Source organism: Phaethon aethereus, assembly GCF_964289735.1.
Source record: "Phaethon aethereus genome assembly, chromosome: 1".
In the NCBI taxonomy this organism is placed as follows: Eukaryota; Metazoa; Chordata; class Aves; order Phaethontiformes; family Phaethontidae; genus Phaethon; species Phaethon aethereus.
Window position 1 is genome coordinate 192,663,031 of NC_138575.1, and position 26,657 is coordinate 192,689,687.

At 48.8% G+C, this 26,657-nt stretch overlaps 1 protein-coding gene across 1 annotated transcript in view; it reads left to right on the forward strand.

Annotated features, from left to right (window-relative positions):
• Nucleotides 1–13,085: 13,085 nt before the first annotated feature.
• Nucleotides 13,086–26,657, forward strand: part of FOXO1 (forkhead box O1) — a gene marked incomplete at its 5' end in the record, with an annotated part of 63,049 nt that continues 49,477 nt past the window's right edge. Inside the window, one exon of the mRNA XM_082013912.1 lies at nucleotides 13,086–13,694. Coding sequence (XP_081870038.1) covers nucleotides 13,086–13,694 — 609 coding nt within the window. The remainder of the gene's footprint in view (nucleotides 13,695–26,657) is intronic.

A 26,657-nucleotide genomic window follows, 5' to 3' on the forward strand; every position in this document is an offset into this window, starting at 1 on the left:
GAGCTTTGCACCCAGCTGTAGAGGTGTGAACGTAACTTGTGTCCAGGCCAGCAGTAGCTCCTCTACATTGTTCCCATCAAGTCAAAACAGAGGACTGCTCAGCTCTTTGACCTTTAAAAGTCCTTCCAACCCAAACTATTCTATGATTCTGTGATTCTATGATTCGCCTGGCTTTCAGGCCAGGCTTTGGATAAGTGAATTTTCTCTGCCTGTTCTTCCTCAACTACAAGTGGAGATGAAGGTGGTTGGCAAGGACCTAACTGTTAAGTTTTAGATGCCTGAGTCATGGCAGGTGAATCTCACGCACACGTTGAACTGCTGAACGAAGCTGCATGTGGACTCTTAAACACCCATCTCCCCAGAAGCCTTGGCCAGCACAAAAACGACTTGAAAGTCGCTCTTCCACCTTATGACTGGAAAGATTGCAGGTACTTTCCCCTTTGCCTGGAGATATTGTTAGAAGGCAGTAGAGCCCCTTTTTACCACCGTAACAAGTTAATTAACTCCATTTTCCCCCAACTAAGCTGAGCAAGGCTTTTGTGCAAGCCACATGCTCTATGCTGAGAAACAGAGCTTTTCTCCCATGTTCATTCTGTGCCCGCAGTGATATGGCTAACAAAAGCTGTTGTCTTCTCAAAAGGAAAAATCACACTTCTGAATTGTTTCCAACGGCCTGGGTTGCTCTTTTAGTTTCTAACTAAACTCGCTGCATTAGAAGAAATCCCTGTCGTGAATTGCCTGCTTCCTTCACCAAGCCCTTGTGAATCATCCATGAGGGAACAACACGGCGCCGCTACCGTGCTGAGCACAGCAGCTGCCAGACTGCTCTCCTCGTCTGCTGCAAGACGATGCCCAACATGAGCATTCAACAGCTTTTGTGGGTCGTTCATATGACTTACAACATTTTTGGTCTTTTTTATCCCCAGTTGATTCAAACAAGATAGGCCACCAAGGTTTTGCAAAAGAGGTTTCCAGATAGTTTTTTATAGCAGGGTTGCCTACAACAAGAAGTGTAAAAAGCCTCTGCAAATCAGGAAACTTATTCTGCGGTGCAATCTGTGTAGGAAAAAGTTCGCTTGCCACTTTTTGTGCTTGGCTCTGCCAGTGCAGATTCAACATCTTGCAGCTTCGATTCCTGTGAAGCACTCTCAAAATATTTGTCACAGACTGCTTTTGCTCGAAACCTATAGGAGCAGAGCAAGCTGTGCAACACAGCATGCCAGCATGCTTGTGAAAAATCCCTTCTGGATGCCTGTCACCGCTCTGCTTAGCATTTACCTTTTCACTCACTATAGCCATTTTCTTGACCTTGCGTTTACCTCCATGGCACTTACCCACTTCCTTGGCCAGGTGCAGATCTCGTTGTCTGGCTCAGACATTGCTGCACACACAGCTAGACCGTAACACCACTGAGGAAGAGATGTGCTGATTTCATCTGACATTGGCACATGAATTTGACTAAAATATCAAAGAAAGAATCCATTGACGTAGGCGTTTTTGTAGACCCACTTGCACGACTTCACAGACGTTGCTCAAATAGATGTTTTTTCTGACCACCATAAGAAAATCTTGGGTTTGATCATGGAGGAAGAGTCACTACCCATGCTGTAAGAGTGATGTTTGGGGTGAAGAGTTGTGTAATCAATGTGTCAGTGACCCACAGCTGATGATTTGCAAGCCACCCATCTGGCTGCTGAGCTACTCTGGCTGCTGATTTCACAGCATCAGCAACCACTGAGTCTTCTTTCTCACCTGCAGCTGGATCAAGCTGAAAACAAAAGAGGGGATGGAAGTTATCTGGGTGACTGCTTCTGCAGGGACTTTCTTCTGGGCTGTGTTGGGCCACAGAGTACTGTCTTGTCCTTGGAGAAACAAGAATCGAGGGGAAAGATTATGATGCAAACCCGTAATGTGGCAAAACTGCAGGAGGACAAAGACATATTCCTGAAAACCTGTCAGAAAAGCAAATGAAACTGAGAGCTGTTCTGGTGAGTCAGAAATGTTTGGCCATCACTGTCTGCAAACTACAACCCTTGACAAGCATTCAGCTGCTGAGAAATTCAGCGTACTGAATGATGAGTTTTACAATCTCCCCTCTCATCTACCAGATTTTTGTAGCTTTTTAGGAACATGATGACATCTTTTTGGAGTTTTTGCCTTTGTCCTCTCCCTTTGTTGTCTTTTCCTTTTCTTATCCTTCCCACCCTTCACAGAGACCCCCACAAGTTGACTGAACATTGCCGCCTTCACTCTTTCTCCCTCTCTTCAAGCTGCCAGATGTTCACCACTGGTTAAAGTTGGTGCCCTAGAGGGGTCTAAATGATGTACGTGCCAACACCATAAGAAGTGTAAAACACAGTTATTGTCCGTTGGTCAGTCTCCAGGTTTGTCACCCTGGAGACTGTTGGTGACAAAACCAAGTCATCTCCCAGCCTTGAGCTCCTGCCTCTGTAGCTTCCTTCTCCACAGCCTTGGGACTGTGGAGAGGGTAAGTCCTTTCTTCACCTGTGTGCTTTTTGGCAGGCTGAGGCGTGGAGCCTGCCTGGTTTGTGGAACTGACTTTTAATGTTACATGCTACTGTGCTGGATTTCAGGTGTTGCTCTGGAGAAGACTAGATGTGCTTGACACTGTAAGTGCCCCTCCTGCTAACAGGGCGTTGAGGAGGAAGGGTCTAGACAAGGTCAGACTGGTGCCTGTATTTTCATTCCTGATATAGTTCCAATATTAAAAAAAACCCAACTCATTAGATTCACATGATGGAACATCAAAGAAAGTGCCTATTTATGGAGCCCGAGGAGAATCCATGGAGATGTGGGTTGCTGTCATTTGTCTGAATGGCGCCTCCTGACATCACGAGTGGCTGGAAAGGCTTGTTCAGGAACAAAGGAGGAGGCAGCTCTGCCTGGCTGTGCTAGAATCATAGAATCACAGAATCATAGAATCATAGAACAGTTTGGGTTGGAAGGGAGCTTTAAAGGTCATCTAGTTCAACCCCCCTGCAATGAGCAGGGACATCTTCAACTAGGTCAGAGCCCTGTCCAACTTGACCTGGAATGTTTCCAGGGATGGAGCATCTCCCACCTCTCTGGGAAACCTGTGCCAGGGTTTCATCACCCTCATCATGAAATATTTCTTCCTTATATCTAGTCTGAATCTGCCCTCTTTTAGTTTAAAACCATTACCCCTTGTCCTAAAGCAACAGGCCCTGCTAAAAAGTCTGTCCCCACCTTTCTTCTAAGCCTCCTTTAAGTACTGGAAGGCTGCAAGAAGGCCTCCCCGGAGTCTTCTCCAGGATGAACAACCCCAACTTTCTCAGCCTGTCCTCAGAGGAGAGGCTCTGATCATTTTTGTGGCCTCCTCTGGACCTGCTCCAAGAAGTCCATGTCTTTGCTGTGCTGAGGGCTCCAGAGCTGGATGCAGGACTCCAGGTGGGGTCTCACCAGAGCAGAGTAGAGGGGCAGAATCCCCTCCCTTGATCTGCTGGCCATGCATCTTTGGATGCGGCCCAGGATATGGTTTGCCTTCTGGATTGCGAGCGCACATTGATGGCTCACATCCAGCTTTTCATCCACCAGTACCCCCAAGTCCTTCTCAGCAAGGCTGCTCTCAATCCCTTCATTCCCCAGCCTGTATTGAGACTGGGGGTTGCCCCGACCCATGTGCAGGACCCTGCACTTGGCCCTGTTGATCCTCATGAGGTTCACATGGGCCCATTCCTCCAGCTTGTCCAGGATGTCTCTCAGGCATGACGACCACACCACACCACTTCATCAAGAGCCATCAGTCCCCGGCATCCCTGAGCCCGTCAGTCGATATGTTGCGCCTGTCTGTTTGAGACGGAGCACCACTGGGCGAGGGTTACTTTACCAACTCCAAATCTTGTGCCTTTTTGCAGCACCGCCTGGCTTTGCTGGAAACACTGTGGGGAAACGCAGCCTGAGGGTGCTTACTCTGGACTTGTGGGTGCTGCAGGGCGATGTCAGCCGTGCCCCAGGATTAAAGAGAAAGGAAATGCTGACTGGCTGACACATGGCAGAAAGCAAGGTGCAGGACCAGCTTTGTAGCACACACTCGACCGGGTGAACTTCAATGCAGTGTAAACTTTGGAAACGCAAAATTACTTCTGACTGCACCAGGGGTAGGAGGTCTGGACCCGTTTGCCCATTAAATCTCTGCAGTGCACACTGTGGTGGGGACAGGAATGGGGCCAGGGTGAGCTCTCTGGGAGACACTCGTGCAGACCTGCCCTGGACACCTGCGGAGGTCACCTGTTGTCCTTTGGAGGCACAGATCTGGGGTGACAGTCCTTCAGTGCCTTTTAAGTATGCTTGTGTGTTCTTTGTTTTGCAGAAGTTCCAATTCAGGGTGCTTCGATACATGTCCTCTTTCTTCATACACTGGCCAACTTTAGTTTCTTTCCTTGTTTCATGCTCATTTTCCTCCTTTCTCTTTTTTCCTTCCCTTTCTTGCCGATTTTTACCTTGTTGCAACTTCTTTTTGTGATTTCCGTATCTCCTCCCACCTTTTCCTCCTTGTCTTTTTTCTCTCTGCTCACCTTTTCCCTTCTCCCCCTTCATTGTGTTTCCCATTCTCCAGCACCTCTGCACCCATCGGAGAGGACGAGGAGTCCCTGCGAGTCTGTGCCTCAATGAACCAAGACCCCCGCCGCAAAGAGGGAATACCAGAGACTCCAGTTGCTGTCTGAGACTCCACTTTGGTTTGGTTTTTTGCTTGGTTTTTTTTGTTTGTTTGTTTGGGGTTTTTTTTTTTTTTTTTTTGCAAGCTGCTTCAGCAGCCAGCGAGGTTGATAGCCACAACTGGAGCAAAGAGTGAAAGTGGGTGGCTTTCAGAGAGCCACTGCTGATTCCTTTGCAGCTGCAGCAGCATTTCTGTAACGTGTGGGTGGACGGACCTGAACAGCCCCACCATCTACCCCTTTGCACCTGATGATTTTCTCTACCCCAAGTCCCCTCTTAAATCCCATCGGAGATACCCATCTCCTTCTCAGGTAAAAGAGAAGCCACCAAACTGCCATGTGCCTTCCTATTACTGATCATGTGGCACAAGCTCGTTGGATCCTGGTTGAGGTTCACTATTTGGGGCTTGGCAGATGAAAATGCAAAATTGAAACTGCTAGTTGCTTTTCTTATCTGCTTTCAGGCCGGTACATGGTGAGCCTCTGCCTTTAGGCAGAATCTGCCGCTGGGACATTGCTGGTTTCAGTTTCATCGGTATATTCTCCTCGCAGGCCAGGCATAAGCAAGGTTTGCATTTGCAGCACCAGATCTCAAAGCTCTTAAACTGGTAACTAACAGGGTTGCAATAAGCAGACATTTTTTATACCCATTTTACAGAGGTAAAAAAAAAAACCCCACAGAGTTACTGTGTTTCACAAGAAGAGAGTGTAGCTTCCTGGGGTTGTCATCCTTCTGCTGTGGACTTCTATGCTGTGGACAGCATTTGTACACTACAAACATTACCTATTGAGCACACTGCCCAAACACTCTTCTGTAATGTGTTAGTCACCAGCAGCGTAGGAATATATGCATATATGTCAAAATACTGTCTTACTATTATTGTCTAACCACGTGTCCCTCTATATAAATCTAGTGTAAAATGTATATAATGATACCATGCATATGCATTAGTGTAGCATATACATAATGCAGTAATTTGTATGCAAATACATTTGTATACATATATAAATATGCTTTTCAAGCATGAATTCAACAATGGAAAAGTATATTTGCTTTTAAAAAATAAGCCTTTATTGTGCTACAGCCTCTGTGCTAATTCTAGCTATACATTATTTTTCTCGCTGATGACAGGTAGCTATCAGTTTTCTGGTGAAACAAAGGGAAAGAAGATGAAATAGTTGTCAAGCATTGCATTGTACCATGCTGTGAATTTTCCTTCCTACAGGCTGAAGAGAAACCACTGAATTATACCATAACTGTCAAGCGTCCTGTTTTTAGTTTGTTGCTCAAACACAATAAAATTATTTAATATACAAAAGCTATCATGCGAAGCCAGTCAGTTTTTCCTCCAGCAACATATCAAGGAAAATAAGAAATGAGAAACGCACCTGAAAATGTTGAAACATTGACCGTAGGATGTGGGAGAGTATTGTAATAGATCATATTTACGACAAAACAGAAACCCAACACCCTGGAAAACATACACACCACTTGAACTGTGTTTACTTCCAGGCACATTGGCCTTTGCATAGGGGTGGGCCGGGTGATTCAGCTGAATCTGAAACCTGATAAACTCTCGCCTTCTGTTTTTACATCACAGCCAGAGATTGCACATGACACATTAAAAACAGATATCGCTACGTAGACACTACCTTTGGTATTTATCATATTGATCCTGGTGAGGATCACCTCTTGGGCATATTGTACTTCAGTCTTTCACTCGTGGATATATCTGGGTGCAAGAGAATATACGTTTAAGTAGGAGGTCTTGAGCCTGGATTGTGAGAGAGTCGAGAGATGAGTTTGTGTCAAGTATTTTCTTTAGTTTACCTTCTTCTTCTGTTTATGAAATGTGACTGCAGACGGTGGTTCCCGGTAATGTACGCCTCATTTGAGCTTATTCAGTGAATATGGTTTTGTCCAAATGCTAAGTAAGGGCCACATTTAGTAGGAATTTGAGCTGCATTAATTGCACCAACCAGTAAAGTTGTATTATGGTTTATTTTCTTTGTCTGGAAAAACATACAACTGCTTCTGACATAAGCTCTTGTACAAGGAAATTTAAAATTAAATTCTGATTCCTTCAAATAGTGCAACTTAGAAATGGTTTCCGTGAAACTTTGCCCTGAAATCTTAATTGTTTACATTTTTGCAGATGCTGAGGACAAATGAGGTATGAACAACATCAAAGGCAATTGCACAAAAATACATAGTAAATATTTTTACTAGTTATTTTTAATTAAAAAAATACTTCTTTTTTTTTTTTTTAACGAATCCTTTTTTTATTTATTTAACTAAATACTTATTGTGGCACTTCTTTTGAGCCAGGGTGGCCTAACCTCAGCAGCCATTAGGTCTGCATCAAGATTTTGGGAGTCCACACCGCAGCAGCTCCATCTCCCAGTCTGGAGAGCACAACCCCCACCTTCACCCCTCTTGATGGCTCCCTTTCGTCCTTCCTCCTGGCAGCAGCGCCCGCCGAGCCCTCCGGCCGCTCTCTACTACCGAAGCTGCTATAGAGAAATTGGGGAAGGAAGAAGGGTTTGGCTGCGTGTTGCTGCTGTCCGGTTTGGAGACTTGTGGTCGTGCTGGGGATGCAGCAGCTGCTGTGAGACGCCCGGTCGCAGCAGCCCGGTTGCCTGTGGCAGGCAGTGAGGACGTGAAGGAGAGGGCGTTTGGCTGCTTGGGCAGCTCTCGCATCTCCAACCCTAGTTGCCCATGTCCTCTGAGAAGAAGGGGTGGGCTGCCTGGAGGCTTTCTGGGGGCTGGAGCTGCACCACACTGTGTGAGGATCTGGCAATTCTTGACTCTGAAATACATCCAGTGAGGCGGGCAGGCAGCGTGCAGCCAGCATTTGCAAAGCTCTCCCAGCCCTATTTTCAGCCATACGGATGTAAATCCATAAGGGCCTTGCTGCCTCTACTGGGAACATTTAAGATTTTCACCTGTGTGTTGCAGAAGGTGGAGCTGAAACAAGGCAACTTCAAACCCCTCACCAGCAAGTACCCTGACAAGTATTTGGTGATGTGAATTTTTTTAAGCCTAAGGACTGGGACTTGGTAGACCTGGCTTCAAAGCCTGGCTCTGCCCATGCGTTCTCTGTGAGGTCCTCTGCACACTATGTGAGTTCATGGTGGCCCAATTTCTCCCCCTGCAAAGCAGGACTAATAATTTTGCCTGCCTTTTGCTGTCTGTCCACAGTGCTCGGTTGGCCTGTTAGCCCGACGCTCTGCGGCATGGCTCCTTTCTTACTGTTGAGCTCAGGAGGGTTGCAGCCCTCCTGGGGTATACCGGTGCTAGTGTAAAATCGGTAATAACAAGGAACATGAAAGTTGGTGCCAGGCAAGGCTGAGTGCCACTTGTTTTTCTTGAGCAAGTCATCCCTTGAGTTCAGCATCGTCCTGCCCATCACTTCTGGCTTGTACAGAGCCACCAGATGCTTCTGGAGCCCCGAAAATCCTGGGACGCGATGGTAGGGGAAGTGGCGATTACGCGTTCTCCACGTGCTACAGAACGCGACGGGTGGGATTTGCTGGCCTGAAGGCACCTGGGCTGAAAATGAGTGTGAACTACTTGGAGTGAGAGCCTGGCATCCCCGTGGCCAGTCAGCCCTACCATCTGGGGTGGTGAATCATCCACAGTGGGACATGTTTCCCTCCATCAACTGTGGAGGGACCCTAAACGTGACACCCACCTCTCCCTGGGACAGCTGGACCTCAACCTGCATCTGGGTGCTGCTGTGCGAGGTGGGAGGCGAAGGGCAGGATGGAAATGGGGTGAGGGCATTAGCACCGCCAAATTGTGGCAAGGGATTAGCAGATCCTTAAAGTCCTTCTGTGGCTCATGGTTGGTGGGGATTGATCATAGAATCATAGAATACTTTGGGTTGGAAGGGACCTTTAAAGGTCATCTTGTCCAACCCCCCTGCAATGAGCAGGGACATCTTTAACTAGATCAGGTTGCTCAGAGTCCCGTCCAACCTGACCTTGAATGTTTCCAGAGATGCGCACTCCCAGGGCAGTGAAATTAAGCTCCTGCTCCAAAACGTGCTGTGGAGGGGCTGCCTTTCTCCAACAGCTGTATAGGAAGCCTCAGACCAGTTGGGAGAGCTTCAAGCACCTTGAACTCCCTCAGCTGGGCAGTGCGAATGCCCCGTCCACCCGGGACATGTCCAAACCCTGCTGTTTGGGGAGGCCCTGAGACACCCCAGGTCGGGAGGGGATGAGATTGATGTGCCACACCACCCATATGGAACCCAGGCACCTCGGAAATGCAGACTGCAAACCAAAATCAGTCCCTTCTGAGAGACGTGAGAGGAAACTGGAGGTGCTGAACTCCCCCATCCTTCCTCAGAAAATAAGCTTTCTCTCAGCTCTTACGATACGAGGCGCAAACTGGCATTTCATCGTTGCTTTTGTTCTGTTAAAACATTTGTACTCTCTCACTGTGCACATATATGTAGAAAAACCAGCTGTACATAGAGTACAACGGCTTTCAACTTCATGTAATCTCCTGCTGAATTTGATCAAAACTTCGGAAAGTGAATTATACAGACAGTAGTAAAAAGACAGTACAGATCCTTTATTTTGTCTGCCTCGAGCCCAGAATATGAATAGAAGGCTACGCTTTATCCCAGTGATGATAAAAGGTCTTTAATTTGAAAAAAATACAAGTTGATGCTAAGGATGATAGGAGATACCGTATTGTAGAGGAGTGGAAAATGGGAGCAGGAGTAGGAGTAGAGAAATGAAAAGGTGGAGTGTAGGAGGAGGACCGTGGGAGTAGAAAATGAATTGTGGTGCATCCATCAGCATTTCAGCGTTGTGGGAGATGAGATAAACTTAATGCTGTCATTTGTAGATGTGGTAAAATCTCTTGTACTGAGCTGTGCTGAGCTGCTTTAGGGGGAGGAAGCCGCCCTTCAGCAGCTGAATGGGTGGGTTTGTTCATGGCAGTGTGTCCTAAGGGTGGTCAACAGTGTTGGGGTGCACTGAGAGAGCGGTGCAGGCGAGGTTACAGCACGCAGCTCGTGCGACCCTCATATTGTGCATGGCATGTGTGTCACTTTGTTGCTTTGACTCTAAAATTGGTTGACATGAAAGAATTCAATCCCCCAGAACTTGGCGGAGAGAAGTCCTATGAGGAAAGCAGAGGATTACATATGCGTGGACCGGGGCCTTACAGAAGGACTCACTCCCTCACCCAGGCAGTTCCACCAAAGTCAGAGTAGACTGCCTGGATTACCCATCCCAGGAAAGTGCACAGCATCGTCTCATTGGCCTTCGTCCTTCCTCCAACCCTCGGCAGACCTGGACTCAGCCGATAGCATGCAACGGTCAAAATCCCCGCGGCAGAGCTGAGTTCTGCGTGTTGTGAGTCACGGGGCCCAGCTCACTGAGGAAATGCAGCATTTTGAAGGCTCTGGTTTTGTTGCTCTCTACCTCCATGTCCCTCACCCTTCACTGCAAACTGCTCTCCGACTGTATGCACTGCTAAGGTTTGAGCTGGAAGCAGTGACATTGCAGTCTGGAGAAGAGGAGGCTGAGGGGAGACCTTATCGCTCCCTACAATTACCTGAAAGGGGGTTGTGGCGAGGTGGGTGTTGGTCTCTTCTCCCAAGTAACTAGTGACAGGATGAGAGGAAATGGCCTCAAGTTGCACCAGGGGAGGTTTAGATTGGATATTAGGAAAATTTCTTCACCGAGAGTGGTCAAGCATTGGAACAGGCTGCCCAGGGAGGTGGTGGAGTCACCATCACTGGAAGTGTTCAAAAAACGTGTAGACATGGCAGTTCAGGACATGGTTTAGTGGGCATGGTGGTGTTCGGTTGACAATTGGACTTGATGATCTTGAAGGTCCTTTCCAACCTTAATGATTCTGTGATTCTGTGATTCTGTGATTCTGTTACATGGGGCACAAAGGTGGCAGAGACCTGCCAAGAAGGAGAAGTGGGTGACAGCAACGCCATGTAGGGCCAAGAAAGGGTGATACAACCCTTATCCCGCAAAACGAGCAGGGCTGAACTACAAATATGCCAAAGCTTCCTAAAATCCCCCAGCAGCAGCTTTCTTCCCAGTTTTCACAGTTGGCATCCGAGAAGGGAAAGCTGTTTTTTCAACATCTGCGTATACCAATAGAGGTCAGGGAATAACATCTCTACTTCTGACAAAATAAAAAAGCAAAGAGTGCAAGATTTTAAAGAAATCCTTAGAAGAAAGCCTGGGTAATAAATCCATTTCTTTTAACAGGATGGGTGCCAGTCTGGCTCTTAGATTTATTTCTTTTTTTCAGACTCCAAGGAAAAAAAAAGAAAATGTTTCAGTGTTCTCGGGCACTTCTTTTGTTTTGGCTCCCATTTAAACTTGTCCATTCGCCGCGCGTCCCTGGCTGCTTCTCACCATTATATAATCCCTGCTTCTCCAAGGCAGGGTGCTCTCCCTTGTTGCAGGGCAACTACTGTAGCCGAGTTGTGTAACACTGCCGGATAAAGCTGTTCCAAGCTGAAACGTGGCATGCAAGTTATTAGGTTGAACTAGGACTATTTTACCTTTTTTTTTTTAAACTGAAAAAAAAAAATTGTTGGTTTTTGGTTCCCCCCCCCAAAAAAAAAATCTGTGGGCTAAACAATGTGGATTTGTGGGTTGAATCCTTTGCAGGATTTGGGAAACACAGAAATGACTTAAATGCAAAGCAACTCTGCAATTTGACGAGCAGCCAAGCCATAATAAGGTATGATCACCTTTGGCATTTGGGAAAATAAACATGACAAAAACTGTGCTTTAAAATTTGATCAGTTACTATGCACTTATGCATATGTTGCACTAACTGTATAGTTAGGTGTCACCGTGTGTCTTCAAAAGTGTTTTGGTAATAGACAGTATGTGTAAATGTAAATGTGGATGATCTGTCACTAAATTATATGCTGTGGGCCTAAATCCAGTCTCATACTCTCCCTCTCTCATTATTGTTACTCATTTTCAGAAAATATTTTTATAGGAACAATGAACCGCATTTAAATAACATTAACGCTCTCCGCCTTGATGCAGAGAGGAGTGAAGAGTAACAGGTTGGCCATCTCAACAGTAACAGTTACCCCACTCCAGCGGTTCTTTGACGGGCAACACCAAATGCCGTGGCTGGTCATGAATTTTGTGACTTACTAACCCGTGTCTGAAATGTGTTTTTTAAAAGCACTCCTGCTACTGAAAGCAAAACAGATTTTCTAAAAAGAAGGCTTTGCCAGTTTGAACACGGTGTGTTGGGATCGTTTCTCTAGCTTCAGCAAACGTCATCCCTTCAGTTTTAAGCAGAACAGCGCTTCTGTGTTGCCTCCGACATATATCTCTCTTTATGGGCTTGGGGGGCAGAGGTGGCACGTCCTGTAGCCGCTGCCTCCGTGGAGGGGAGGGGGAACACAAGCCTTGCTGAGTTGTGTGGCCTTGGTATTTGCCGGGAAAGAGATAAAGTACGTTTAATAGTCGGCTTAAAATGACAGGATCCCGAGCTCCCATGCCTGCCCACGGAGTCAAACACCATCCCGCCGTAGGAAAACACGCTCAGCCGAAGGGGAGGGTTACCACCGCGGGAGGCGCAGACACTTTCTGGCGAGGAGCGGTCCGGGAGGGAGGCAGGGCGGCAGCGGCCCCAGCCCCCGGTCCCGTCCCCCGGGACGGGGGCTGCCCGGAACCCCGTCGAGGGATGCCCCCCAGGCCCCCGCCGGTCCCCGGGGGCTACGGGCACCGCGGCCGTCGGTGCGGGCGGCAGGACCCCGCCTGCAGCGACCAAGGCAGAAACACTGGCGGGGGCATTTTCTGTGGCCGCCGCTGGCCGTGCGAGCCCCGTCACCTCCTTCGCACCCCGCTGCCGAAGGGCGCTCGCTGCCCGGCGGGGCAAGGGAGCTCCGGCGCCCAGCCCGGGGCTGCAGGGGGGGCACCGCCGGCCACACGCCGCTCCTCGCCCCCCTCCGCCGCCGCCGGGAAACAAAAGCCACCCAGAAACAGGACGGGGGCACCGGCACCCTCCTGCCGAACCGGCCCCGCGGCGGGAGGCGGGCGGGCGGCGCGGCGCTGCCATTGGCGCGGCGCGGGCCGTCCCTCCCCGCCGGGAGGAGGAGGAGGAGGAGGAAGGCTGGAGGCGGGTCCGCACGGGGCGGTCGCGCCAGTCGGTGCGCGCCGGGCGGTCGGGTCGTTGCTGCTGCCGCCGCGGAGGGCAGGGATCAGGGAGCCGGGCAGGGCGGCGGGGCCGGAGCCCGAGCCCCGAGGGGAGTTGGCGGCCGCGCCGTCGGGGCCGCGGCGGTCCGCGCCCGGAGCCTGCATGGGGCGGCGGCGGCGCTGAGCCCAGCCGCCCCGCTGCCGCCGCCGCCGCCGCACTCGCGCCCCGGCCCCGCCATGGCCGAGGCTCCGCAGCTGGTGGACATCGACCCCGACTTCGAGCCGCTGCCGCGGCCCCGCTCCTGCACCTGGCCCCTGCCGCGGCCGGAGTTCAACACCCCCAGCTCGGCCACCTCCAGCCCGGCGCCGTCCTGCGGCGGGCAGCCCGAGGGGGCGGCCGGGGCCGCGGCCGGGGCCGGTGCCGCCGCTTCGGGAGGGCTCAGCGCTGACTTCATTAGCAACCTCAGCTTGCTGGAGGAGAGCGAGGACTTCGCGCCGCTGCCCCCCGCCGCCGCCCCCCCGGAGGCGGCCGCCTGCCGCTGCGGGGACTTCTCGGCGCCCGAGGCCGGCTGCCGCCTCCACCCGCCGGGGCCGCCGCCAGTGCCGCCGGTGCCGCCGGGGCCCGTGGCCGGTCTGTCGCCGGGCCCCGTGGCCGGGCAGCCCCGCAAGAGCAGCTCGTCGCGGCGCAACGCCTGGGGCAACCTGTCTTACGCGGATCTCATCACCAAGGCCATCGAGAGCTCTCCCGAGAAGCGGCTCACCCTCTCCCAGATCTACGAGTGGATGGTCAAGAGCGTCCCTTACTTCAAGGATAAGGGCGACAGCAACAGCTCGGCCGGCTGGAAGGTGAGGGGCGGGTGGTGGGGGTGAAAGGTGAGGGGCGGCTGACCCCCCTCCGCCGTCGGAGGAGGGTCCGAGAGGTTCCGCCGCGGGGCTGCGGGCGTCGTGTTCGGCGCTGCACACGCTGCCGCCCGGGCAGGGAGCCGCGGCGTGGCAAACGGCCAGACACGCTGTCCTCCGCCGCGCTGCCCGCCGCCGAGTTTGCAAGGCTCCGTCTCCATGCTTTTGTGTTTTTTGTTTTTTTTCTTAAGATTTTACTTTTTGCACCCTTCCCAAAAGGAAAAATCCTAAGGGGGGCGGGGGGGAAGCGTTTCTGCCCTCCCCCCCCGCCCCCTGCCGCCGCTCTCCGCCTCCCCCCCGCCCTGCCCCTCCGAAAGCAAAAGTTCACGCCGTGTCACGGTACCGTCCCCGGGCAAACCCGGCGGGAGCGCCGCCGTCCCCGGCTCCCCCGGGGCAGCCGGTGCCGGCGTTCAACTCCCGTGTGGTGGGGTGGCCGTTGGGCCCTGCAGAGGCACCGCCGTGTCCCCTGGGGTGCCTGGGGCGGGCGGGGGGGGGTCCGGGCCGGCAGCCGTCCCGGCGCGGCGGGGTTTGCCGTCGGGCGGCGGGGAGGGGGCAGAAGCAAACAGCGATGGGGAAAGAGCGGAGGCAGGATAAGGGTTGCAAAAATACTGTGTGTTTAATGAGTAAGCCGCCGTGTTATTTGTCTTGATGGCTTTGTTAAACTTGGGTTGCGGGAGCGCCTTTCTCCTGTTAAATCGCGGGACGGAGCTGAGCCCTAATCCCCGACGCCATCGGGCTCTGCAGCCGCAGCGGGCCGACCGCAGGAGCCCGATGGCGGCGGGGATTTGGGCTCAGCCCTGCGCAGGCCGGAGCCCGGCGGCCGCTGCTGCTCAGCGCCGGACCGTAGGGCCAGCTCCCGGGGGGACCTGCTCGCCGGGCCCCGTGGGCATCGGCCGCCCCTGCCGGGCAGGTGGCCCTAAGCCTGGCGTGGCTTTGCGTGGGGCTGTGTGGCCATGCTGGTACCTCGCCCACCATGGTGGTGGCTGCGTGGGGCCGCTGGTGGCTGCGTGGGGCCCGCGGTGCCCTGCGGCTCGGCATCCCGGTGGGTGCCGAACGCTTAACACTGCTGCGGACAACTCCTCTTCCTCCAAGGCCTCTGTTGCGAAAGCGTCACCCACTCGTGCCCCGGCTGAAGGCAGAGGCAGAGCGCGTAGTGCCGTGGCACCGTTGCGTGAGAGCGTCGTCGGAATAAGCTTGAGCTGTCTGGCGTGGAGGCAGAGCCTCCTCCGCCCCGCGAGGAATTAAATGATGGCGATAAATGTGTGAGGTGCACGCACTTGGCACGGTGTCGGCCTGGTCTGCTGTGTTCGTGACTTAGTTTCAGTTAGGGCCCGCCAGACTCTTCGCTTCACTTTCTGGCATCTGTACTACTTGCCTCTTTAAAAAAAAAAAAAAAAGTGTCAGCTCAAATCCTGTATTTATGCATTTTTAATTGCATAGCTAGGCATGTTTGTTACATCCTATTTTTGTAAATTTACTGTTTTCAGAGGTAAGGGGCATACTGCTAAGGAAATGCAGATTAATCTTAAACTCATTTTTAGCTGAAGGCTTTTAAGGCTTTTAAAAGTAATTTATTAGTTTCTATCGATGTATTTGACTAGAAAATGTAAAGGATAATTGTGTGAAGACATCTTTCATGAAAACCCTTAATAGGAGTGAAATGATTGATAGCTGACAACTTTTAAGTAAGGTAACTTGTCACTTGAAAATGCTGGATTTTTTTTCCAGTGGTATTTCAGTCTCCTTGAAAAAAGCAAGATACATCAAGTGCCTTTTCAGAATGAGTAGAAGAGAACTAAAAACCAAACAAACCAAAATAAAATCAAAGCGAAGAACTCCCAAATTCAAGCGAGCAAGTAAGAAACTCTGCTATCTGCGTAACTTCTTAGATGCTTCCTATTTTATTGCTGCTCTTCCTGTGGTGGTTCAGCAAATAATCTGTCAGAGGGAGGTGTGCAAGACTTCTTGAGCTCTTCCTATGCCCACATGACTCCGCTATGACAGGGAGAGCCATTACCGGTATGTTTTTTTGGCTGTGTTACCCTCTGCTAGGGTGCAGTAGGTATGGGGGGGGAGTAAATACGCGTGTACTCTCCTGCTGTAATTAAATAGTTACCGTGTTCTGCGTTGGGCACATGTTGCCCTAATCCCTTCCTTTGGCTGCGTCACTGCCAGGCTGCGCAGAAAGTTAAACGCTTGCAGGTTTTACCGCTTTAGCCAGATAAGCGCAACGTCTCTTAAACACGTTTTCAAGTTTAGTTACTGGCAGCCGCTGGCTGTCAATGCTATAACTGATCTGGTTGAGGCGTGCAGCCCCTTTGCCTCGTTTATCGCCGTTTCTCCGCGGCTCAGCTCGAGTAAGGTTTATTTTGATTTTTCAGGTTGGGAGCTTGTTGGTTTGCTCGTGCTCTGGGGGCCGGGGACCTGCCGTAGGTGCGGGGCTGGGAGCGAAGCCTGAGTCAGCCCAGGGCCCCGGCAGAGGAGGAGCGTGGCTCCAGCCGCGAGCACAGATCGGCAGCCGACTTTTCTGCTGACAGAGGGAGCGCAGCTTCGCATTAGAGCCTGGCACCGACTTAGGGCTGGGAGTATGTTGTGCGCGGGTGTTTCGCAGTCTGAGAAAGGGAGGATGGTTTGTGTGTTGTTTTAGTTGGGGGTTTTTTTGGTTGTTTTTTTTTCCCCCCTTTCTATAAAGCTTCGAGACACTTCATCTTGTTGGAGTTTGCATATTTGTAAGAGCAACAAGGCACCTCTCCAGTTATGCACAAAATCTATGAAATACACAAGAAATTAAAAAGAATGTGCCCTTTCTGCATAGTGGCAAGGCTGCGTTTCTCACCCTGAAATTGAGGGCTAACTGCTCTAATGCTTGTGAATATGTACTGCCCTCATTTAATATCTGATGCTGAGCTGCTTTTTCATTTTTCACTGAATAAAGAAGTTCAACGGTGTCAACGTTATCTGTTCAGAGCTCAAAATAGCATCCAAAGTTCTTCTGAATAAAAACATTCAAACGAAAATGGCTTTTTAAATAAGGGTAGAAGCCAAAGGTAGTAACATAAAACAATACTAGCTTATTGAAGTGGGTAAAATTGTTCTCAGCTTTACATACAGAGTGGTTTATTCCAGACTTTCTTAGCACAAACTCTGCTTTATGAACAAACCCCCCGCTGAGCTCCAGGGGAGCGAAGTCCTTGTGACGCCCGTGCGATGGCTACCTTGAATGAAGCACTTGAGGTGTGCTCTGCCAGCCCTGCTGTATTGTTGATTGTGAACGATAGTGACTGGTGTTGCTCAGAGAAGGCTGAAGCAAGAACAAGATCTGTTTCAGAGATAACAAAGAAATTGTTGTGAAAGTTGCATGGAAGAATGAAACTTTTCTCCTAGTAGTCGTCAAGTGAAAGCAACGTTTTCCCTTACCTGTGCTAGTGGGAGACACAGGGCTTAAGACAGTCTATAGTCCTCCAAGAACTTCACCGCAGCTATAGATAACTCTTCCTTTACTCAAATCTGATAACTTTTTGGCTAATCATCATGTACAAAATATAACACATCTGTGATGTGCATATTTCATGATGTCTTTGCTTTATGGCAAGATTGTTGAGATTTATTGTAAAGGAGCTATCACAGTTAGGCTTCCTTGAATGGTCTTATCCTTTTGGCCTGCTTTTGAAGATGGGTTCAAATCAAACCCTATAATTTTTCTTAAACGGAAAACACAGAGTTTTGGTAGCACTCATCTTGAGGTGGATGTGTTGTTTATTTTTCACAGTGGCGGGTGTTAAGGTCACTTGGGTATTTATACCTCCTCTACTTCTAGTCCCAAGGAAACTTGATCACCTAAATTTATTTGTTGCCATTGCTGAAGGAATGAGAATAGATGATACCTGGCTGAAGAAGGATAAATGGCTGTAAGCCTGGAAGCCTGAAGACAAAACAGGTGTGGGATGGGTGCGTTGGGTGGCCTTACCATAGGAATACTCTGTGGTCATGGCTCTGTTTGGTAGTGAATCAGTCTCCATGCAAAATAAATTCTGGGTTGTGGTGAGTTGGATTTGAAAGCCACACATAGCATGAAGTGTTTGAAAGACTCTGAGAAAACAAGAATAATCTTCACCGAAGTTGTCCAAAGCTTTTGATTCTAGGTCAGTGAACAATTTAAACTGCAGAAATTTATACAGTTTATTTAAAGTGAAATGGATACATCTTTGTGAGGTTTTTATCACGCATTTCTTTTTCTACATGGAAATACCACAACTGAAGATTGCCTTGAAGAATTGCTGTTCCCTCAGTGCTGGTTACACACCTGTAGACATTTACCTCTGTCCCTTTAGAGGCTTCCCTAGGTGATTTGTGGACTCCCTAGCATCACGCGCTGTATCGCACATACATACAGCACACATACGCATGGCAGTATGTATGTTTGGTTTTCCATTTATGGATTCTGACAAGTTGAATGCTATTGCAGTCGAACCTTTTTACATGTGGCACTAGTAATAGGCTCAGCTGCTGGAAGCGGCAATTGCATCTGCTCTGCCGTGGTGCCTGACCTCGGCTGGGACGCGCTCGGAGAAACGGCCGGTTCCAGCCTCTGCCCACCCCGTTGTGAATTTTATTGTGCGGTGGCTTGCGTCCCCGCTCGCTGCCGTGGAAAGGGCCTTCGTAGCAGCCGTCGTTGGCTGCCTGTGAGTCACCAGCTCGCGTTTCGCTTAGTTTCAGGTATGAAAGTTCAGCTTAATCTTTGCAGGCGCAAGGTCCTCTCCTTGCCTGCGCCGGAATAACTCATGGCGAAGCTGTATCCCAATGCCAGCCCTTAACTGTTTCCTTTAAACTTAATTTGGTTTCTTCTTTTATGTTGACCCTTTTGACCTCAGCCCTTGCTTGAAGGAAAAAGCCCATTCTAACCTCAAACCTGTTTGTTGCTGCCCTGTTTTTGGGGTGGTGTGTGGGCTTCCCCGACCCCATCCCGCAGGCAGGTTGCGGCCAGGAGGGACCGAGCCGCCTCTCGCAGCTGGGGATGCTCCAGATGTGCCCGCTCCCAGTGACTTGCGCTCTCCGGTGCGGCCTGTCCCGGTGTTCATCGGTGGTTTTGAGCTTCCCGCCGGGGCCTTGAATTACGTGTTGGAAATACTCTTCATTTTCATTGCCCACTTTCTATTTGCTGTCATGTCTGTTCGGTTACTTGTATGACTACAGGTAAGATTAAACACCAAAACGAAATGCCTGCGTGGCTTTGTATGCTGACATAATGAACTAAATTTTCCTGAAGTGCTGGACTTTAAAGAACCTCAATACAAAAACGAGGTAACCGCTCTCATCGCCGCTGTATTCCTTAGGACGTGCTCAGCTGCTTTTTACTAAGGCATTATTTTTGTATCACTCACTTAAGGCATTATTTTTGTGTCGCTTACCCGGTTTCACAAGTTGTCAGTGAAGTTGGTGGTTTAGGGAACTGCGGCTTTTGCTGCCTGGGATGGAAAGGAGAAGCAGTGTGGTACAAGGGGATAAAGATGTTTAGGTAAGGTATGTGAGGTTTTTATTTTTTTTTTTAATACAATGATCAACAATAAAATAGGCAATATTTTTGGTGTATTAGTTTTTTAATAAGACTGCAGAAATGATGTACTCTGGAGATGTCTGTCAGACTTTTTTCAGTTTCCAAAAGCATAATACTACCTAAATGTGTGCTCCTCTGTTTACACAACTGGTGAATATCTTGTAAAACGAGTGCTTGGCTTTTGGAACAAAAATGCTGATACATTTTGCAGCCACAGATTTGTGAAATATGTAGGGCTGTGGCTACAGAGATTCAGCCTTCAGCCTTTTCTGTTTTGGGAGAAAGTTTGTATATGAAACAAGCATTTCTCATGGGAATGATTTTATAACCTTGAGTAATGAAGTAAGACGTAGTGGAGATACCTGGCAAGTAGTTTATTGTTTTCCTTTTTCAGAAATGTGTGAAAGATAGATATATTTATGGTCAACTCCAGTGAAGAAGGAACTTCAAATTCACTGATGCTGGCTGCAGCTAGTCATAGTTAAGCATACAGTAGTGCATACTAATATTTTAATGAACTTTATAGCATTTTGTTTGTAAGTCTAGTTGCCAAAATGGGGTTTAAATATTGGGGAAACACTGCTCTTCGTGATGATAGGCTGCACTTCAGAAATGAAGTGCACTGGGAAGAGTCACATTGCGAGTAACAGCATCTCTGCTGCTCCAGAGAGAACTTCAGCATGAATTAAATTGACGTCTGAGGGCAAGTGCTATTCACGTTGAAGTATTGTTTCTAGATATACTTAATAAATGTTATTCACTTGTGTTCATCGAACAAAGGTGCTTCATTCCTGCGCTGTAGTTCGTGATATGCAGATGTCTTAAGTTAGCAGTGCAGCAGCTCTATCATGAAGGTTTTTGGTAGGTCTCCGTTCCTAACGGGGGAGGCGAAAGAATAAAAAGAACGAAGTCAGCTGCTGTTACTGGATTGATGATTATCTGCTAGGAACTTCATTAGGCCTCACGCTTGTGCTAGATTTCAGTAGTGGATACTGATCTTTGCCAGATCACTTAAAGGTAATACCTAAGGAGGCAAATACATTTTATTTTGAAGCACTTCTGCAGTAAATGGTAAAGGTTTAGCGATGCTTTGCTTTGTGGTAATGGGACCAGCAGTGGCTAGGTTTAAAAATGTAGTCTCTGAAAACCTCCTGGGACTCTGACAGCTGCAGCATCAGACAGAGATTAGAAATTTGCTGGAGGAGCGGAGGGCGGCACTCGCTTTGCTCGGACAACTTACTGTTGTTAAAGGCATCTTGCATCACTGCACAGTATCAATGATGGTATAGTTCTGTTTGAAAATGCATCTTATTCTAGAGTTAATTAAACTTAAAGGTACAAGTCTTCTCTTGTTCTAGCCTTAGAAACCTAATTTTTGGGAATGCTAGGAATCCATGCAGCTGGAAGTGCGTTCAGTCCCGTTGCCGCTTCAAGCCAGCGTGCCAGGGATGTCTGTGATTGCATTTCTGAGCAGCCCGTGTTTCCCGAGTGCTTTGCTGGTGTGTTAACTGCAGCCCAGCCCAGACGTTGGTGTGAGCATGTGGGGCTCCTTTTTCGTTTTGTCAAGGCTGTTTTTGTTGAATAGGTCTAAGGGGTGTGTGGGTTCTGGGGCCTGGCATGTGCGTACTTGAGAGAATGTACTGTGTATGTATGGGACATGGTCTCTAAAATAGGACATATTTCAGATTTAAATTTGGATTGATTGCCGGAAAAAGTGTTTCCGAGCAGTGGTGCCCTTAACCCATAGTATTTGCCAACTAAATTGTATCTCCTAGCTATGCTTTGTAATATGTAAGAGCTCTTATTTAATTAGCATCATCTTTTTTTTTTTTCAGTATCTGTCATTCAGAGGCCACTTCATGCCAGGCCTCCATGCTTCTCCTGCATCAGGGTGTGAAAGGGTGAAGTGGGCTGCTCTGCTTCTTGGGTGTTGGCATCTCCCTCTAAAAAGGTTAGAGGCATCCTCCCCTTTTAATTTACTTAGTGCCAGAATAAAATTTTCATCATGTGCAGAAATCAGGAAATTAATTTTTTTAGTGAAATGAGCGGCGTGCGTACATGGAGTTATACATGCAAGCAGCCTTGGTGCTCGCTGTGGAAACTGTAGTTCTGGGGTAAGTGGGAGGTTCATGAAGACAGGAGATGCCGCGGGCAGCCGCTCGCTGGTGAGGCTGATGCGCAGCTGGGGAGCTGAGCCGCCGGGGCACCGCGCTCTTGCTCCGCTGTTTCGGAGGAGGAGGGCAGCAAGCCAGCAGAAGCGCTGTATCTGGGAGGGCCCTACACCACCGCTCTTCGCCTGGACCCGGTCTTAAGTCTCCGGGCTGGAGCTGGCCGTGTGTAGACGGGCAGCAGCCGCTATGTGCAGGCTGATTGCCGGGCTGCCCCGCTGCCCTTTCTGCGGGCAGATCCGCCTTGGGGGGAATGCCTGTTCTTGCTGGTGGTCTCAGCTTCAATGCTGCGGTGGTATGTGCCTCCTGGCACAGGCAGAACTTGTGACCGTTTTGTTATATGCTGACCTGTTTAAATTTATACAATTTAATTCAAGTTTGATTCGTTTTCCTTTTTATTTTTTTTTTCCCCCCCTTTTTCTTCTTTTTGGCAGTTACCGCGAGCGGGCAGCAGAGGGTCTTTGACTTTGCTTTTTTTGGGAAGGAGATCTCTGGAGCTTTGGGATACAGACGTTCTTTTTGTAGAAGAAAACTGAAGTGAAAATTGCATGCTTTCCCCCCCCCCCTTCCTAAGAAAGGGCTATCTGCGTAGTTCAGAATCTGGACTCTAACTGTCCAAATACTGCTGGCAGTCTCGCTTGCAATGAGAAGGCAGCAAGTTCTTCAGTTTTCTTGTGCTTAACTCCAGAAACTGTGACGTGGGTGGAGTTTCAGTTACCCATCACGGACTTTTCAAACTACGCAGTTAGATAAGACTGAAGCAACTTGCTATAAATGTGGTGACTTGTTAGACCGCATTTATTGTGCAAATGAGCTTACATCCTGCAAGATCAGCAGAAACGCTTAATGTTTGCCTGGATGGAAATTAATTAAAATTTGGCGACTGAAATTAAAGGAATGGATTTGTTGCCCGTTGTGTTACATGAAGCTGCCTTTCAGTTCCCACAGTGGGAATTAGCGCAATTGCAAATGTTTTTTTGGCATGTGTGAGTTTCAGGACCGAGTCGGTGCTAAGTTCTGGCATCCGTAGCTGCCTTAGATTTAGACAAAACTTGTTTCACTTTGTCTGCTGCCCTTTAATATATGTTAAATGTATTTGATGCCGCTAACGGGAGTACGGATACTAAGAATCCAAAAATACACTGTTGTGGTGGTGGTGGAGGCTGATTTGCTTGTAACTTGCATTTGCTTAAAACTGATTTGAGTTAATCTGCCAATTGAATGTAATTATTAGATTAAAAAAAAGTACTTGTGCCATACATATCTCGGATATATATCCAGATTTAAATTTTGATTGCCAAAAGCATACTTACAGACTGAGAGATCTTTAGTGTTTGCCAACGAAATTATATCTTACAGCGATGCTCTGCAATATATAGAAACTCCTAATTAGGTATTCAAAAAATGAAGATGCTGTTCTTCAGAGATGCTTCATAGCAGGCCTCCGCAGTTCTCCCCTGTCAGGATGTGAAAGGATTACGTGCTCCGTGCTCTTGCTCGATGTTAACATGTTGATTTCTCTTTCCAAAAATATTCTCTTTAAACATGAACCTTCGAATTAAATGTAATTGTTTGCAACCCCCACAACCCCTTTTCCCAGAAAACCTGGCTCTGAAAGCATCCCGCGGAGGGAAGAGGGGTTATTCCTGCTGTCGTCTCCCCTCTGGAAATGCGTCGTTAGCGGGTGTAATCTGTAACTGTTTGGTTAGACCCCCTCTCCTTTCCTTCCCCCCCTCGCCCCCCTCCCCTGCAGCACTGCCCGGTGAGGCACCGGCGTCAGAGCGCCGCGGCGCCGGGTCCGAGTGCCCTTAAGGGCGGTCCTCCGCTCCGGTGCGTCCTTGGGAGGCATGAAGAGGTGGCGAGGTGTGAGCAGAAGGCTTTTTGGGAAAGCCTGGAGCCTGCCTTCTGCCCCGGCGCTGGCAGGGTGCTGCGGTGCAGGTTTCTTTGGGCGTTGGAGCTGTGATCCGGCGGCTGCTCCGCGCCGGAGCTGAGCCCGGGGATGGGGTCCTGCCGAAACGCTGCTGTCTGTTGGGCTGGGTGGTGGGTACATCTCTGCTGCTCAGGTGTGAGGGGATGGTCAGGGAAAGGGATCACACTTGCTCTTAGCGGCTACAGGGAGAAGTTTGTAGTGCAAACTTCACTACTTGAAGCAGTTAAGGTGCATCCCTTGGCCTCTCCGGAGGACACTGTGCTGCTGTGTTGATTCCTCAGTGAGGTTCCTCGATTCCTTTCCACAGATTTAAGGTGAGGAAAGCCATGTTTGTGCTAAAGTGAGAGATTCATGATGGAAGTCTTGGTCCAAGATAAATGTTTATTGATTAGATTCATTAGTGTTACTAGTATTTATTTATTTATTCATTTATTTAAATGAGCATTGTGGTGGTGTGAACGAAAGCGAGTTGCCAGAGCCAGATCTGGTGCAGGTGTTTGCAGTCGCTGTTTGCCTGTCGCCACTGCTGCGCTTGTCCTACTTCAGCCCTGCCGCGCTGAGCTGAGCTCTGCTCAGCTGAAGGATCTGCAGCTCAAACCAGAAGCTGTTTGAAATTCAGGGTGAGGATACAGCCTCACGTGTGATCTCATCAGATTGTGTTATATAATTCAAACATAAATAAAAATGCTCTACGTATTTTTATCCAGCTAAATATATTTAGCTCTTAGTTAATATCTAGGAATCTATAGTGAAGGAAGCAATACCAAAGAAAGGTATAATTTATTTTTTTCCAGATGTGAAGATCCAGAGTGTGACTGCGTATTTAACTCAGAGCAGCTTCACTTTTTCATGGTTGTTATGATGTCTGGGCCCTGCCATTCTTGGGATGGCATTAAGGCAGAGCTGGAAGGCACTTCTGCATTTTAAGCGCAGGCGGCACGATGCTTGGAAACCCTGGAGCATGATGGAGGGGGCTGAACCAGAAGCTTTCTCTTTCGACTCAAGTTGAGGGATTAATTTTTTTTTTTTTGCCTTATTTCCCCTTCTTCCTTGAATATATACAGCCTCCGAGTAAAAGTCAGATTTTTATGGGTGAGGGTTTGCCCTTGCTGCAAGAGCTGAACATTTCTCTCCTAACATTATGTGAGCATATATTCTAGCTGGTGGAGTATTAATGCTGGTCTAGGGTCTGGTCTCTGGTGCCTGTTGGTGTGTTGCACCCTTATCCACAAATGTAGTAAATCCAGTAAAAGCCTTCTTGAAATAAAAGCAAGGATGGGAGTTTCAAGCAGTATTTTAAAATGCGGCCTGTTGCCACTGATTTTGGGAAAATAAAAAGATGCTATCTGAATGCAGACTTTTCCATGCTTGGTAGGAAACTTGAGTCGCTCTTGAATAATCCAGTTTGTTCAGTCTATGAAAACCTGATACTGCACTCTTGCCTATTTCTTCTGTACAGTCCTGTGGCAATGACATAGTAATAAGTATTAAAAGGAGAAACCATAATCTTCTCTGCTTTGCAGTCCAAGCCAACGCTAGTCATTCCCTGATGCTATGAAGTCATCCTTTGCTTTGAGGTTTCTAACTAAGACTTTGCTCCCAACGTCCGCTCTAGGTGAGCGGTAGTGGCATTTGTCAGGGAGTCCTGGCACCCCCCCACCGCCTCCGACCCCTCTTCAGACCATCCTCCTGTGCCGAGGAGACCAGTTCTGCCAAGTTTGACAATGATCCCTCCTTCCCCCTTCTGGAGCACTGGAACAAAAAAGATGATGTAAATGAATTTGCCATGATTGCACAACCCGGTTATGCAACGAGGCTGACGTGGTAGCGTATACATATGTAGAAAACGCCTTTTTGAAGAGATGACATTAAGCACAGTTTCACCACCTTCTCCCCAAAGATGAGGGCAACTGTGTTACTGGCTTCACCCCCTGCTTGGTTAACCTGGGTATTAAAGCACACAAAGTATTCAGCTGCTGTTGACTGAGGATTATTGTTGGTGGAGCAAAGGAAAAAAAAAAAAAATTGGTTCTTGTGGACTGTTTATTTGAGAAGGAGTTTTTTAGCTTGGGGCCCAGAGTCAAGGCAATTAATGTTACAGTAGTTACTCCTGGGGAAGTGTCCTGTGCTTTAGTGAGTTTTTGTACTGTCAGCATAAGCTAAACCATCTTTTAAGTGTGTGGTGGGTTTTTTTTAAGTTTTTTTCAAACGAGTGATGGAGTTTCAGTTGGAGGCATCGTGTGCTAGTCCAGCAGGTCTGTGAGCGAGTGCTCCATGTTCCTTGCAGCTGGGAACCCAATTCCTTACATCCTATGGTTTTTAATTTCTCTGGAAGAAGTTGCGCGGCACCGCTGACTCCTGCCTTTCGTGTGAAGGAGGGGTCTGATGGTGTGGTCCTCTAACTGCGTTTTTGGGGCCGGCTGGTTGGTAAGGCTGCCTTGACAATGAATGTGACGTGGGCATTTTTGGTTTTTTGGCACTTCCCTGGCGAGGTGCCCTGCGGGTCATGGGGGCTGGTGGCCAGTGCTGCCCGGGGAGCCCGGAGCAGGGCTGTGGCCGAGCAGAGACATGATGCCCCTCAGTGCATTCACTCCCCCCACAGGGGTGTCTGCTGGCTACCTGTGTCCTCCGTGGAACTGTGAGTGAGCTGGGGGGCTGCGACTGGGGCTGGAGGTGGCTCCCTCGGTGGATGTTCTTACTAGGCAGCTTCTTGCAAACGTCTCGAACTTAACTGCTGGTGCCTTGGGAGAAGGGATAGACTTCCTGAGGTCCCTTCCGTGTCTTCAACTGAGCAGATTTACATTCAGCTACGGGGCCTGTGGGAGGCTGCTCTCCCAGCTAGGATGTGTGGTCTCTAGAAACTGAATCCATCCCATCTCGCCAGAAAGTGGCTGGTGCCGTTGTTAATGTGATGTGCTGTGGCTCTTGGTCTGACTTTGGCTGGTACTTCTTTACTTATGTGTGGGAAAATAAACCTTTTTGTTCCCTCAGTTGCTTCCCTTCTTGCTTCTGTATTAATTCCTGGTAGGTAGAACAAATAAATGACAGTATCTTCATATGTAATGCTTATTGCTGATCGAAAGAAAAATTCTGCAAACTAAGCAAGTAGACTGACCTGATGACTCCTCATGACAGCTGCCTAATTTGAGTTAACATTCAGAGTATTTTTATCCTAGTTTACTCCTTAGAGGCTAATAGAGTGCTGCTAGAGTAATTTTCAGATGAATCATGCCATCTGCCATGCGTGCTTTGCTGTT